This window comes from Python bivittatus, unplaced genomic scaffold (genome assembly GCF_059951505.1).
Source record: "Python bivittatus isolate LINGU-HERP-01145 unplaced genomic scaffold, Pbiv_v1 ctg000080_np1212, whole genome shotgun sequence".
NCBI classification, from domain to species: domain Eukaryota; kingdom Metazoa; phylum Chordata; class Lepidosauria; order Squamata; family Pythonidae; genus Python; species Python bivittatus.
In genome coordinates, this window is record NW_028277035.1 from 89,126,478 (window position 1) to 89,142,902 (window position 16,425).

The 16,425-nt window shown below is 47.1% G+C and overlaps 1 protein-coding gene across 1 annotated transcript; it reads right to left on the minus strand.

Moving 5' to 3' along the window:
• Positions 1–1,756: 1,756 nt before the first annotated feature.
• LOC148216794 (C-type lectin domain family 2 member D-like) lies at positions 1,757–11,511 on the minus strand. The gene is made up of 7 exons (XM_088134632.1): positions 11,324–11,511; positions 10,372–10,412; positions 9,358–9,471; positions 8,197–8,316; positions 7,231–7,421; positions 4,476–4,573; positions 1,757–3,813 (listed from the first exon to the last, which is right to left on the minus strand). The coding sequence occupies exons 3-7, from the start codon at positions 9,422–9,424 to the stop codon at positions 3,678–3,680; spliced, it is 612 nt and encodes a 203-aa protein (XP_087990758.1). The 5' UTR covers positions 9,425–9,471; positions 10,372–10,412; positions 11,324–11,511; the 3' UTR covers positions 1,757–3,677.
• Between the last annotated feature and the right edge of the window lie 4,914 nt (positions 11,512–16,425).

Genomic DNA, 16,425 nt, shown 5'->3' on the forward strand with positions numbered 1-16,425 from the left:
TTGCAAAACCGTCTGCCTCTTGTGCATCACGTTTCCAGCACAGGGACTTAATCCCGGGGGGAGAATCTCCAAGTGAGTTTTGGAGAAACAGTGTAGTTTGGGGGTTGAAGGGCTGGACTAGAAGCCAGAGACCGGGTTCCAGTCCCTGCCTTAACCACAGAAGCTCCCCGGGTGACTTTGGACTACTCTCCCTTGGCCCAGCCTACCTCACAGGGTAGTTGTTGTGTAGAAAAATAAGAAGAGAAAGCCCTGTTACACCACCTTGAGCTCCTGGATGAAAAGCAAGATAATCATTGAATGAATAAATAAATTATAAGACCGCCTGCATTGACCATGATGATCCTCAGATAACCTTGCTTCAACCACTACCTTCATCCCAATTTATCTCACTGCATTCCTTGTCTTCTCTGGCGGTATCATTTGATGTCTGCCACAAATCGAATATTTCACACCTCATCTGGAAATACATGCACCCATTGACGGGTATCAGTCTTAGAGACAGCAGTGTATTTGGATAACCGAATACCTAACACTGTGACCTTGGACCAGAGACAAGGAACATGAACCAGACGGTTCTCCTTCTAGGGAGAAGGAAGAGATCGCCATGGAAACATTGCTGCTTATTGCAAATGTCGATACTATCAGGAAGGATACTGCAAGTGTGAAATATAACAAGGAGGTCAGTTCAATAGCTTATCAAAGCATTCCAGGGAAAGGGTCTGTTACACACGCCGCTCCCAGGTTCGGCTTATGGTCACTCACTCACACACTCACAGCCTGTCGAGGCACGCGGATCTTGTCCGCCCCCCTTGCTTTCTACCTGGGTTTTGCAGACAGGTGCGGCTGGAGCAGACAGACACACAGCCCTGGTCAACAGCCGGGAAAGAATTAGGGATACACACAAATCACTCACTGTCAGGCCTAGCCCAAGGAACTCCAGGAGACCATGTAAATTCAGTCCAGCAATGTTTATTGGCTACAACCTCTAGCCAGAATCTTCCCAGACTGAAACCCCAGCTCCCAAGTAATGCCAGCCACAACAGTGTGAATTCCTCAGGGAGGTGCCAGTCTCATCCTCTTATCTTTCCCTTGCACCTCAGGAGATGAAAGAAAATGTTTTTCTCCCTGAGCCTGGCCTTCATAATTCCATCCCATCACACTCACACACTCACAGCCTGTTGAGGCACGCGGATCTTGTCAGCCCCCCTTGCTTTCTACCTGGGTTTTCCAGACAGGTGCGGCTGGAGAAGATAGACCTGCTCAACAGCTGGGAAATAATTAGGGATACACACAAATCACTTCCAACCTAACACTGAGGAACACTAGGTTCTTTGTAACACATGGAGACCCAATGAATTTAAAGTAACAGCAAAACTGTACTGGTTGCAAGGTACATTTGCTCTTTCTCATACACACACACACACGCTCATCCACACTTACCCAACCTTCCCAACTAGGCTGCCAGGCACTAGCTAGAGGGACGGAAGCCGCCAGGTCTGGATCCAAAGGTGACTCAGATGACTCAGAGTGGGCAGGCTTTGGGACCCCTTTTATCCCCAAAAGTCCTTGCTGGGTTGATTTACAAGTGGATGGGATTGGGGTGAGGGCTTCCATGTGCTCAGGCCCAACTTCCTTTTTCTGGTTCAGGTCCTTTTTTTTTTTCCTTAAGAACTTGCTTTCTTCTTATCTACCTCCCCAAGTGACTGTTCACAGTTACGACAATGACAAAAAAGTAACTTTGCAATCAATTCTCGCATTTACGAACTTCGCAGGCCTGTAATACCAAGGAAGGCTGAAGTATAATCACAAGCACACAGTTTCACTTAGTGACCGCTTTGCTTAATGACTGAGTTGCCAGTCCCAATTGTGGTTGCTAAACGAGGACTACCTGTAGTCCTTTTAACTTTCTGCTTCAAGTGTAATCAACCTAATGTATTCCTTTTTGTCCTCATGTCCTCCATCCAGCAGGCACAGCCTTAAAATCAAATATTGCCTGGCTTTTTGAGTGTCTTGGGGTTTTTTTGGCAAGGGGGGCTGTTTTCACAACAGTAGTCATTCAAACTTTCTTGTATTGTGACCTTCTAAATAGTCTGTGTCTTCCTTCCTAACATGTGTTGACAGACACAACAGCCTAGATTTACATTACTTTTTTCCTGATTCCAGCAATTATCTTCAATCCAGCCCATTCAAATCTATGGTCACTGCAGATCACGTCACTCAAAAGATTTGTTAAAAAAATATTGTGATGGAAAAACCAGTCTTTCTCATGCTGGAAAAAGTAATTCGTTCATTTTTGCAGTTCTTTCCTGTATTTTTTTTCTTAAAAATATAAGAATCAGAGTAGCCAGGAGAGAACCACGTATGTCACTGTGATGGGATGTAAAATAAAATGATTGCCATGTTTTTCAAGATGCTGTTTGTTTGTTTGTTTGTTTGTTTGTATATTAAATTGATAGGGCTGCCCATCTCATGAAAAGTGAGTCTGGGCAAGATACAACAAAACGATACAAAAGTAAACGTATAAAAACAGTCATTATTAAAAAATTTGAAAGTCACAAGGCATAAGAGAGAAGAGATGTTAGCAGCAGTAACGGAGCCACGTCAGGAACTCACCAGTCCCCTGAGACCCCAGGCCTGATGACATAACCAGGTCTTGAGGGACTTCCGGAACATCAACAGGGATGGAGCAGACCTCACTTCTGGGGGGAGAAGGTCCCACAAGGCGGGCAGAAAAACTCCCACCTCTTGGGACCCGCCAAGTGTAGCTCCCTCACAGAGGGGACCCGCAGCATGCCTTCTGTGCCAGATCTGGTGGGACAGGCCGATGTAATCGGGGAGAGGCAGTCCCTCAGATAACCTGGCCTCATGCCATGAAGGGCTTTAACGGTCAACATCAGCACCTTGGATTGGGCCCGGAAGCAGACTGGCAACCAATGCAACTCGTGGAGCAGAGGCGTGCCATGTGCTGTTCTAGAGGCACACGTAACTGCCCACCCGCTGCATTCTGCACCAGCTGAAGCTTCCAGATACTCTTCAAGGGCAGCCCCATGTAAAATGCATTTCTTAGGCCGTTGTGTTAAAATACAAAGGAAGACTTTAAAAAACAGATATACAAGTAGTGGTTTGCAAGCCACCTTTTCAAGACCTTGGTCTAGAAGATCCAGAGCTCACCACAGTGTTGAAAACTGGCCATATGATTTTTTGCCAATATGAAAAGAAACAGCCAGTTACTGTAATGTCAGGCCTAATAGATTTGTTCATTTTTTGGATTTATAGGCTCCCCCAATTGCTACAACTCTGGGTGCCAACATTGTAATGTATTAAGAATAAGAATCTAATAATAAAAACAGAATAAAAAGTATCAAAAACAGGGTATCACCCAGGTATACCAAGTCATGCCCATCACTGCCTGTGCCACAGCGTTCTGCATAAGTTGAAACTTCCAAGTAGTGTTCAAGGGCACCCCATGTAGAGCCCACTGTAGTAGTCAAACTGTGGGTGAGTATGGCATGAGTGTCTTCTGAAGGGCCTTCCCTTCTACGAAGGAGAGCAGCTGGTCCACCAAATAGGCTGTGCAAAGGCGGATGTCATTTACCGTTCTCGGCATCTCAAGTCCACCCGTTACTGCAGCCAAATTACAGATCATTTCAGCTGAGTAGATTGGAACCCATATGTTGTCAAACCATCTTTGGACGTGTGAATTCATCAGGTTTGCTGCATATCCAGTGATGGGCTGTGCTGCACCTTGAAGAGCTTGCTGTGGCATCGCCATTCAGAAAGGCACAGTCCCCTCCATCACCGATGACCTCCAACCTGCAACACCAGGACAAGAGTGAAAAGCTGGGTCCCCACTGGCATCTAACCAGGGCATCACCTTGCCCTAGCAACCTCTCTCCCCTGCCCTCTCCCCATGGCGAGGCTTTCCTCTCACCCCCACCCATGAGCAAGACAGGCGTCAGCCATCCTTAGACGGGGGGCCCAGTTGCCCCTTTATTCCAGCAACAGCCAAGGGCAGTCCCAAGGTCTTCCAAATCTATTTCCCCGCCCACGTCTTGGAGGAAAGTCAGGCAAGCACAACGACTCGGACCAGAGGAGGAGAGGGGCAGCAGTGGGGGCCCCAATTTCATGCTGGTAGTGTTTTCTGCCGGGTCAAGCGTGAGTGGATCTAACATAATTCGCCAGTGGGCGAAGCAAAGGTTGGGTGGGTGATAAGCAGATAGCAGCGGACCCACATATGAATGGGCTAGTTTGGGAGTAGCCAACCTGGAGTTTCCCAGCAATGCTGAGCTACAACTCACTCGCCCTCGCTGCTCACGGCTGATGGGAGCTGAAGTCCATCTGGAGGCCATAAACCTGCCTATATCCGGCTGCTTCAGGGTGCCCCGAATGATCAAGAAACTGCAAGCCACTTCCTTTCGGCATTTGGCTGGTATAGAGTTCCCCGAGTGAAGACATAAGAGAAAAAGGAGACTCACGTTGAACTGTTTCCATCGGTCCATTTCCAGGGCTGCTTTGGGTCTCGTCTGAAGCCAATCCAGTGGGGAGCGATGCCTTTGTGACGCAGCACAAATTCCTTTTGAGAGAATAAAAGGTAAATCTTACACTACTTTGAAATATTGATAGGCCCCAAGTGCAGGCATTTTTAACCTTTTACTATTTCCTCAATAATCCAATCACAGTTATTTAGACTTGGCCAATAATTCTATAATAGTTTTTACCCTGGAGGAACCCTTGAAATAATTTTCAAGCCTCAGAAAACCCATGCATGAAAATTGCAAACAATATTAAAGCTTCACAATACCATGTTCTTCGCATCTACACAATCCATGTTCCACAATGTTTACAACAACAGCAAAGTGCCTGGCCAGCAGCTGAGCCGCAGGGCATGCAAATTCCCACCACGGCAAGTGCCAGCATTGTGCGAGAGAGTCGTGATCCCTCGCACAACCCCAGGATCCTCTCTGCAGAAAGGCTGATCAAAGCTAGTGTCAGGCCTAGCCCAAGGAACTCCAAGAGACAATGCCAATTCGGTCCAGCTATGTTTATTAGCTACAACCTCTAGCAAGAATCTTCCCAGACTAAAACCCCAGTTCCCAAAGTCCTCCAGCCACAACAGTGTGAATTCCTCAGACAGCTGCCAGTCTCATCCTCTTGTTCCTCTCACGTGGCTCTGGCCAGCTAAGAAAATGTTTGTCTCCCTGAGCTTGGCCTTCATAATTCCATTCCATCACATCTAGTCAGGATGGCCAAGGTCATTCTGTACAAAAGGCATCAGCTGAGGACAGATAGGGACCAATATTATCTCATCTCCCATCCCCTTCCAATGTAACCTTTACATTTATAAAATCAGAACATACATTCATCACCAGTCTTCAGCTGTTTAAAGCAACTCCTGCCCTCTGATCTCAGGAAAAGATGCAGCTGTTTTAAAGAGTTGCAGAGAGGCGCTGCGTTCATGCCCCCGTGTGCCCCAAAGCACCTTTTTAGAGTCGAATCAGAGAACTTACCGGCCCTGATATAAATGATTTCAATAAATCCTGTGAGAGGATGGCTGGAGTCAAAAATGACTGTGCTGTTTCCTGCCACTTCCTTTCCCCTGAAAGGTTAAGAAGGGTCCCACCCAGGAGAAAAGGGAGCCATTCCCTTTAAAAGAGATGCAGCTCCTTCAAAAAGGAGGGGCTGCCTTGTTTGCTGGACTCATTTCCAGAAGACAGAAGATGAAAAGTGAAAGAGCTAAAGAAGAAAAGAGCTGGAAAGAGGAACTCTGGACAAATGAGTCTGAAAGAAATGACAGGGCGAAGCCCAAAGACCCGGTGGGAGAGGGGAACCTGCAGCCGGCAGCACACAAGGGTGTGTGATGTGATGTGTGTGCTTGTGCTACGCAGGGCTGCTGAAGAGTTCCTCTTCAGCAGAAGAGGGGAGGGGAGGCAGAGTCCAGAGAAGCTGAATCGCAGCAGAGCCAGGCAAAGCTGGGAGAAGCAGGGGCCATGGGGGTGGGGCCACAGTTGGCCCAAGTGGGGAAAGTCCTCTGGACGTTGCAGGGTGGCAGAAAGACTGGCAGCGATGGGCTGTGTCCCAAGAGGGGACCAGGCCGGAAGAAGAAGAAAGAGAGGAAGCGGTGAAGCTCCCTGCCCTTGGTATCCCATGTAGGTGGCACCAGGCAGACGCTGAAGCCCAAGGAGAAGAAGACATGGTGAAAGAGCCTCGTAAGGCCGGAGGAGGTTGGGTGGCAAGTAGCTTAAGAGGGCCAGCAACTGGGGCTCTAGCAGTAGCCAGGACTGTCTTCCACAACACCAAGCGGTGCAAGGAAGGCTCAGCTCAGAGCAGGCCAAAGGAGGAGTCGAGCCAGGATGCCAGACGAGAGGCAAAGCTGGAAAAGCCACCCGGCAGGGTGAGTCAGAAGAGCCGGGTGAAGCAAGAGCCGGCGCTCCCAGACTGACCCTGGGGGGGGGGTGTCGAGCAACGGCAGAGCAGTTCCACCACCACGATGGCCGAGTCCAGCTGAGGCCGCCAACAGTGGAGAGAGTTAAGGGAGAAGGACTTGCTGGTGGGCAGTGCAGGACCGGGACAGAGTTAAGACAAAGCTGAAGCTTGCCTCGATAGTAAAGAATAAAAGTCAGGCAGGTAGGACTTAGGAAGGTAGTAAAACAGAAGTCAGAATAGAGGTAAATAAAGGAAATAGAATAACAACACTTCAAGGTAGCCTATAGAAATACAGGGAGTCCTCGCTTAACAACCACAACTGGGACTGGCAACTCCCTCACTAAGCCATGTGGCAGTTACGTGAGACATCATGTGACCTTGACGGACGTACGACCTCACTTCCGCCTCCATCGCTAAGTGAATCACCCATGGTCATTAAGTGCAACATCACATATCCACGACTTGTAATTTCTCCACTGACTCTGCTTGTCAGAAGCCGGCTCTGAAGTGCACAAATGGCAAGTTACTTTACTACACATGGTAAAGTTACTTTTTCAGTGCCATTGTAACTTTTAACAGTCGCTAAACAGAACAGTCGTTATATGAGGTCTACCTGTAGTAGACATAGGATAGAGACACTGACTGTAAATTAGAAAGCAATAGACGACGGTCTTTCTTCTGTAAAGAAAACCAAGATATTTTATGTAATCAACGCCCTGCAAGTAGAATTGGTGGGTGTGGACCCTACGTGAGATAAGCGCCATCCTGAACCTCTCACCAGTCCAGTAGGATATTTTGATCTCTTACCATTTCTTCCTTTTCAATAATAGCCAGGGAAGCATTGTAGGAAGAGCAAAAGTCTTGACTGGCAGCCCAGTTTCTTTCTTCAACTGAATAGTAGTAGCACCTCCCGTTGTACCAAATCCAACCAGGTGGGCATGGGTGTCTTCTGTGCTCAGAGGCTGCCAACTGACACTCATCTTGTTTTTTCCGATTTACTAAAGAAACAAAACAGATCGTGATCTGCAAACGCTCTCCTGAGTTAACTAGTAGCAAATGGGGACGGGGAACGAGAAGGAATAGCTGGGAATCTGCACGAGAGCAGAAATGAGCAAGCTTTCGGTGGGTAAGGAGCAGACGGATCTTTCGGGGAGGGGACCAAAGTCTGCAATGGGGACTAAGGGGCTGGAAAGTCAGTGGATCAGGTCACAGATGTGAAAAAGGCCGGCTCTTCTCTGTTTCTGCCTCCTTGGGAATGGGGAGGGAGGGAGAAGTTTTGTTTCTCTAATGAGGTCCTGTGCTTCCAGCCTCCAAATTGGGATGGGGGCCGTGCCAACATTTCCAGCATTTGCGGACTACAAACCCAGTATAATTCTCCCGTCCCCCTCTCATCCTCTCTCCTTCTCTGCAGAGCCTCCTTCAAAGGGTTGCTCTTGTGCAAATGAAGTAAGGGAGGGGAGACCCCCATGTATTGACTCGTTTCATCGGTTAGATTTATTTCCTCCTTTTTCTTTAGGCGGTCAAGGTCCCATTTTTCTCCTCAGCAACCCTGCAAGGTAGGCTGGGCTGAGAGAGAAGGCAAAAGGGCCAGAGACCTCCAGGGAGCTTCTGTGGCTGAGGGGGGACGAGAACCTGGGCCTCCCCAGGGCCAGTCCAACCCCTTCCCCACCCTGGCTGCTCTGACCCCCCAGGAAAAACATATAGGACAGGAATGCAAAACACTGCAAATAAAAGAATAAACTTGCATGCAGGATTAGGATCTGGATAACTTACCAGTGGGAAATGCAATAGCAACACCAACAGCAACACCAATAGCAACACCAACAGCAACACCAACAGCAAGGGGAATACAAATATTTTTCATTTTTGACCATCTGCTGTCCTTGCTGTTGTCTAGAGCAGAAAGGGAAGATGAAAACTGAAATCATCAAGGGCTCCGAGGACAGCTTAGGACGAGGCTGTCGTGCGTCCTAAGAAACTTCAAGCCAGGCTGTCAGGTGGAAACCCCCACCGGGAGGGGGATTTAGAGTCACGGGATCATTGGGGAGGAAGGGGACCGTGGAGGTCTTCTCGTCCAGCCCCTGCCTGGAGCAGGAATCCTCATCCCGTTCTGGACAAAGCCTCTCCCGTCTTTCCCTGAAGACCTCCAGGGATGGAGCACTCACAACATCAGGAGGCAGACAGAGGTTAAAAAAGGGTAGCAAAGCTTTGGGAAGGGTTGGACCTTGCGGGGGGTGGGAGGAGCAGAACTGGCTATTCAGGCTGGGCATGAACGAGACTTTGACCTGGCCTAACATAAGGTTCCCCAGTGGGGTGCCGTTCAGATCCGTATAGACTGCTGTTCCCAGGATTCTCTATCAGCAGTCACACTGGCTAGGAATTCTGGGAGATGCAGTCCCAACATATCTGAACCTCACCTTGCTGAGGAATGCCCTTGGGCCCGATCCAAGTAACGCCCTATGCCCCTGCCATGCCCTTCCGAAAGTCTTTGCACGCTGGCCCCGTTAATGTCTAACTCAGATGTTCCTCCACAGAACATACTATGAAGAGAGTTTGATAGCACTCCTTCTGGAGCTGTTGGGCATCCTTCGTCATTGCCAGGAAAAGCCTCCTCACCCCATCTCCTAGTATTGCCCCTCCTCCTTTCTGAAACTGAGATGCTGTCTTGCTATCCACCCTCCAACCTTTAGCAGCAAGTGGAGCAGCCTCTTGGGTAAAGAGTAAAGAAGGGTTAAACAAACAAACAAATAAATAAATAAATAAATAACACAAGCCTGAGTGACACCTCCCAGTTTCAGTACACTCCTCCAAGTCCAGCCAATGCCTTGAACCCAGTAAGATCTTCAGTGACAGCTCCAACCAATATGGGTAGGGGGTGCTGAGAGGTAGCAACAAGACCTTGGGGTCTAATACGTCAAGTGAAACTGCTATTACCTGTGTCTAATGCAAGGGGAGTTTTGACCTCCAAAAGGCCTCTCTCAGCAGTTTGTTCAGATGCCATCTTTCTACTGTTCAGGTGTCAGTTCTTCAAAATGGCCTCTTCGGTCACTATGGAAAGAATCAGTAGATCACTCTTTCCATCCTGGGCAACATGGAGTTGTATGGACTTCAGCTCCCAGAATTCTTGACTGGGGAGTTCTAGAAGATGAAGTCCACACATCTCCAAGTTCCCCAGTTGGGACACACCACCGTAGATGATCCAGAAGTTGTTTTCGACCTATGGAGAACTCCATGCAGAACTGACCTGCAATCAGAATGAACCTGCAAAATATTAAAAGGCCTTCCTTGGCTCTGTGCAGGTACTCTCTAATTTTCTAGCCACCTCTGTGACATATAAGAAGAGCCCTCCTTTTGTATGGGCATTATTGACAAAACGGGATAAAATAAGGAAGGCTAGAGGTATTCCTTCCAGGCTGCCAAATCTCAAAGACCCAGGGGAAAATCATTCACATCACTCTTCTGATTTATTATTTGTATAACTTTTAAAATTTTTAAATCAACATCCACTTTCATTTGTAAATCCATTCTCTCTCTCTCTCTCTCTCTCCCCCCCCCTTTGGATTGTAATTTTTAAATCCACCTGTAAGTCAATTTCAGTTTTATTCAGTGGGGCTTGTCCATCTTCAATAACACCGTCTGATTCTAATATGAAGTTAAATAGCTCTAAGACGTCTTGCACCCATTCATCAAACATTTCTTTGAGGTGGCCTCTAGTGACCAACCACCCAAGTCCTCTTATCCATTGCAAAGTATAAACAAGGAGATTTTCCCACCAGAAAGGATCTTTTCAGTTAGCTTCCAAGTCTTAAATCAAGTCCATCTGAGCCCTTAATCCTTTAAAACTTTCTAAAGCCAACAATAATCGTCTGTTTGCTGCATATTCCAAAATTCTTTTTACAAAACTTTGAACTTGTAGTTAAACTTTTTACAAGATTGAAGAAGCCTCACCCGTGATTTCAGTAAAACTTGCCAGTCTGAAGGTTCTCAATCTGTAAAAAAAAAAAAAAAACAGCCAAAGAAAATAATTTAATTCAAGAGATGAGTCAAACCTGAAGCCCACAGAGGTGATATTAGCACAATGAAATCCCGGCGACTCCCAGATTGCAAGCCTGGCCTATTTGAGAGGAAGGTCAGTTGGCTCCTCCTTTCTGAAACCGAGATGCTGCCTTGAAATCCACCCTCCAATCTTTAGCAGCAACTAGAGCGGCCTCTTGGGTAAAGAGTAAAGAAGGGTTAAATAAGTAAATAAATAAATAACACAAGCCTGAGTGACATCTCCCAGTTTCAGTACACTCAACATGTGCTCCTCCGATGAACCCAGTGAGGTCTTCAGTGTCAGCTCCAAGCAATATGGGTAGGGGGTGCTGAGAGGCAGCAACAAGACCCTGGGGATTAGTATGGGAAGAATCAGTAGATCAGTGTCTGAAACACTGATCTGCTGATTCTCTATAGGATTGAAGGAGACTCAGCCCTGATTTCAATAAAACTTCTGCGACTCCCAGCTGACCGCAAGCCTGCAGTATTCTAGAAGAAGGTCAACCGGTCGCCCGAAATCCCACCGCTGCTCAAGGCTTCAAATTTAAAAGGAGCCGGGAGGGAGCACCTGAAGGGTGTGGGGTTTACCCTGGAGATTGCAAATCAGCTGCGATCTCCGGATTCATCTTTGCTTGGAAGGGCGAGAAGAATAAAGAGGGAGCGTTTAGCAGCCCGGATTTCTCCCCCCTTCCCTTCTCTCCCCCGCCCCCCCCCCCCCCGGTTAGGCTGCAACGGCGAAATGGGGCGATGGCTTCATTCATGCAACTCCCCCGATTCTCCCTGACCCGATCGGCAGCAGAGCCCCCAAACGCCGGCTCTCCGTAGCTCCGCTCCTGAGCCCGGGAGGGATGGCTGAGAGACCCACCTGCTCCTCGAAAGGCTCCGGGAAGCCTCTGCAAGCGGGCCGGCCTCGTTCGGGGCTTGCTCGCTTTTTCGGGGCCGGGCGATAGCTCAACGTGCGGGCCTCCTTCTCGCAGGAAACGGCAAGAGCGGAGCGCCGGCGGCCCGTCTTTTGCAAGTCAAGGCCAATCGGCTGTGAGCGCGGCTCGAATGGACTTTCCCGAGCAGCCGCAGCCGGGGAATGGAGGGGCCGTCCTTCCGCCAACGGCGCCGGGTCTTGAAAACGCAGCGGCTCGGAGCAGAGTCGGGCTTGCCCCGGGAGAAGCCGAGCAAGAGGAGCGCAGTGCACGTGCCTCTCTTCCCAGCGGGCGACGACACCAGAGAGCTGGAGAGATGGCACCACCTCATTTGACCCCGCACCAGGAGAACAGTTTTGGGTGCGAAGCTGATGACATGAGGTGATCCTCTCCTTACTTTTCCCCACTTTCCCTATTTGCTCGCCTGGCTCAAGTGACTCACTCTCGTGATCCTGAAACAAAAGGAGCGACTCAGCCTCTGTTACGAATGAAAAGCAAACTCGGAGCAGGGAAACGCCGCCGCGCCTAAAACCTTCAAAGCAGCAGCAGCGGACGAAGGCGCCAAGAATCCGGAGGACCGCTAGGCAGCAGAAACGAACTGGACCCCTCCGTTTTCATCGCCCTCCAGCAAACGCCAGTCGCCGGGGGAACGAAACCCGCTGGAAGTAACTAAACCAGTTACGAAGAACCGCAATCTTAATGCAATGGAAAAAATACTTCCTCGGCCATGCACTTCACACCCTGTTTTGTGCAAACATCTGTGCCTCAGCTTGATTTTTTAAAAATGTGGTTGTCTCAGATGTGGTTTGGTGGAGATGTCTTGGGACATAAACGCCAAGAGTTATGAGTTATTACGAGGACTGCTGCTACCCGATGCCTCTGGCTCCCCCCCCCCCCCCGCCCCATCTTCTGAGGACAAGTCCTCCAGCAGGATCATAACTGGTCCTGGAGTTCTCCAGCAAATGCCTGCATGAATAGATAGGCCTTGATTTGTCACCTGAAACAGCAGGACAGCTTGCTAGAGACCAACTGGACATTTCTCAAGAGAAAGTCCCACAATCCGAGGCCACCACCGAAAGGACCCTGTGCAGGTCTTGTGGTAGAACCAGAACATCAGCTGATCTCAGCACATGGGTTGGGTGCCACAGAACAGGGTGATGCTTCAAGGACTTGGATAGTCTTTAGGGCTTTATAGACTAACGTCTGCACCTTGAATTGGGTCTTCCAGTTCACAAGTGGCTGAAGGGAGCATTTAGAACACGTAGAACTAGCGTGGCACAGTCCACGGAGCCTCTTCACTTAAGGAGAACAGCGCGCCAGCGAAGGAGTTAATTGGGGATTTTAAATCCTTCATTACATCCTGCGTAATTCTTTCTTCTTAAGTAGCTCCGGACTCTTTTAAGAATTGGTAATGGTTAGCTATTCAGTAATGAAAGGGATTCTGCAATTACTTATAAAGTACTTAACGCAGCTTCTCTTCAATCCCTCTGCATTTCACCTTTTGGAAATGTGTGATATCTTACATTGGGGGAATGTTATGGACTGTGGGCTTTGCTGGTACTTTCAGGGCCTGTTGAAGGTTTTAATTTCTACAGTTAGAAATTAAAAATATAGCAAACTAAAATAAATTAAACTGAGCTAATCTTAACTGAAGAAATCTATAATATGAAAATTATTCTTCACATATCTAATAAGTTCCCATTTCAGTTTGAATCAGTATCTTCCAGGGATCTTAGAGTGGCTAGGAGGGCCTAAAACTGGAAATATGAAAAGAACAATTGCAACTGATTCTGGTGAAGAAAACAAAAATTGAGGACAGGTTTGGAGTTGTTGTGGTTCCACTAAAAGCTTACTGAGGATCTGAAAAGAAAAAAAGGATACCTTTAGGAAAAGAAATAAATCACCAAAGAAGAGAACAGACAGGGAGCCTAGAAAACCGATGCAAAGCTGATGTCAGGAAAGCTAAAACCGAACGTGAGCTGATCTTGGGGAAGGATGCCAAGAAGAACCCAAAGAACTTCATTAGGTATGTTCAACCTAAAAGAAAGCCAAAACTATCAGCATTCTGGATCTTCAGTGAAGATCAGTAGATCTACACCACTCCTACTCTGGTTTGGTCCTCTCCCACCAGGGTATATTCCCCCGGGGAATTTTGATGAGCAGGGTGAAGGGGTAGAAGGCCGTCCGGTTTTATGCTCTCCAAGAAGATTCCAGAAAATAGGAAAAGGCTGAAACAAAGTGGAACCAGGAGCCAGGAAATTAGTGCCAATGATAAACGATTGAAATTGCTGAAATCATGTTGTGGCATGAGACGAGTGCAAGGAAATGTCATAATCTTCAACACGTGGCTACACGTTCTTTACCAATTCAGTGTGCAGTGTGTCATGGATACTTTAATCTGGATTCCTGAACTAAGACGGAGAGTAGACACTGTTTACATTGGTTGCACCACCAGTAAAACAAATAAATTATATCACATAGTTTTTTTTGTGTGTGTGCGCCCTTGAGTAATTGTTGACACCTGGTGAGAGCCGGGAAAGTCCCTGCAGGGCAATCATAAATTCATCCCAGTTGCCATGTGCCAGAATTTTGATCATGTAACCGCAGGGGCGCTGCAATGTCCAGAACTTTCAGGACCAGTTATAAGTCCATTTTTTCAGCAGCGTTGTAACTTTGAACAGTCACTGAATGAATGGATGTAACCTGAGGACTACTTATATAATTCACCATCAACTTTTGGAGGGGGCTTTGGGGGGGGCACATGTGGGCCTGGGCTCGAGTGAATTATTCCTTCATGAACTGCTGCTATGGTATCATATTATTCTTATCATATATTGGGCAATGATTGTATTTCTACACAAATGATTGTATTTAAACCATCTATTTATTGTGAGCTGCTCCGAGCACGAAGGAAGTGTGGAGAATTGATTGCATAAAGAAGCTGATAAACAAAGGCAATTGTAGCGTGAGGAAATTCTTCAGAAGTTATTGCCACAGGAAAATCATCTAATAATCTTGGTTGTATATATATATATATTTTAAAGTTCACCTGGAAGTCAACCTAAATACCATCAGGAGAGGGAAATGGCTGGTTCCAGGATGATTGGGAAAAAACTCTAACATCTCAGCCACAAACAATGAATAACTTTCATGGAATCAATATGTGTTAGATGGGTAATTTTTTGGCGCGTGTGTGTGGGAGTGCTTCCATGTTTGTTTTGACTCCTGGCAACTGCCTGGAGCAGTCCCTGCAGTTTTCTTGGCAAGGTTTTTCAGAAGTGGTTTGCCCTGGCCTCCTCCTCCTTCCTACGGCTGAGAAAGGACTGATGCAAGATCACCTAGCTGACTTCATGCCTAAGGTGGGACTAGGACTCACAATCTCCCAGTTTCTAGCCTGGTGCCTTCACCACTACACCGAACTGGCTCTCCTGGGTAATTATGGGTAATTACGTCTTGTAAATAGTGGTTCTAAGCAAGAAGCCTGGTTTGGGGTCATCTATCCTTAGTATGATCAACCTATGAAATCCTATTCTGATACATGAGACATTGGGACTCATACAAGGGCTCCACGACTGATGTGCTGGGACCAAGCAGCCCCCATTGTAAAGTATCATGTCTTTGGCTGGTGGGGGTCTTCCGGGCTGTGTGGCCGTGTTCTGGAAGTTTTGGTTCCTAACGTTTTGCCAGCACCTGTGACCGGCATCTTCTATAAATACCCACAAGGGTCACATCACCCTGGGCACAGAGAGAACCGCTCCTGTCTGTGCTCCTGCCCTCTGAAGATGCCGGTCACAGGTGCTGGCGAAACGTCAGGAAACAAAACTTCCAGACCACGGCCACACAGCCTGGAAGACCCCCACCAGCCATCGTATGCCGGCCGTGAAAGCCTTCGACAATACATATCATGTCTTTCCCTGCAGATTGGTGGGTAAGAAATCAGTAAAAATTACTTTGGTTCTCATTTGTTTTTTTAATATATACTTTTTATTGAAACTTTTAAACAAGAAGATAAAAACTAATGCAAAAAGTGTAAGTAAAAAGTTGAAGAATAGAAAAGAAAGAAAAACGATATAAAGACGTGGCTTCTGATATTCTTTACAGCAGTTATAAGTACAAATATATTTTAACCTCTCTCTCTAAAGTTATATCACATTACTCTTTTTTCTATAATCTATCCTGTCGAATCATCAAAGCCATAAATCACAAGTTCATTTTTTCATTTTTATGCAAAAAGTCTACAAGGGGTTTCTAGTCACCAATAAATGTAGATGTTGTCTTTAATCAAAGAAGTAAATTTATCCATCTGAGCAAGATCTGTCAAATTCACCAACCATTCCTCCACAGTGGGTAGTGTCGAATCTTTCCATCTCTGCACATATAGTAATCTCACCACAGTAACCATATATTGACTTTGATTCTCATTTGTGTGTGATTGTAATCCTGGACTTTCTACTGAACTGGGTGGGAATCTCCTTGTGGATACAGCACGTGCTAATTTCCCTCCTCTTTGTTGAGCAGGTAGCAAGAGAGAAATTTAGGGCAGAGAACACCTTTCACACATTGAGTGCTACACTGTCTGCAGGGTTTCCTTTCCCTAGCTCAGGGGTCCCCAGCTTGTCGACCCCTTCATGAAGTTCTGGATTGTTCATCAGCCTCCAAACATTTGTTATATGAAAATGATTTAATAAATACTACTTTAACTAATAGTACTATGGTTCATCATCATTATTGTCGTCATCATCATCATAGAGACAACTCAAGGCTGTTCTTGCTGGCGCTGACCATCTGGCCCTGTCTTTCTGCTAGCCACCTCACCTTCAGGACTAGGGACTGGCATGGAACTCTACAGGGACCCCAAAAGATTAATTGACCACAATCGACCTTCCATCATTTATCGACTATCTATTCACCCCTGAACATTTACTGACTCTCTTTTGATCCCCAGCCATTTACTGACCTCTTGGATGGGCCCATCGATTCTTGTGGGTTGATATTGACTGCTTTGGGGGACCTTGCCCTAGCTTAATGCAACAATATAACTGCTTCTGTA

Bases quoted from the DNA above. Each gene is read 5' to 3' on its own strand.
- LOC148216794 (XM_088134632.1), bottom strand. From the start codon at position 9,424: ATGGCATCTGAACAAACTGCTGAGAGAGGCCTTTTGGAGGTCAAAACT. The intron at 7,422-8,196 runs GTAAGTTATCCA...TTGTTTCTTTAG, and splicing joins TGCTATTGCATTTCCCACTG to TAAATCGGAAAAAACAAGAT. The intron at 3,814-4,475 runs GTGAGTCTCCTT...CTGGTGTTGCAG, and splicing joins ACCGATGGAAACAGTTCAAC to GTTGGAGGTCATCGGTGATG.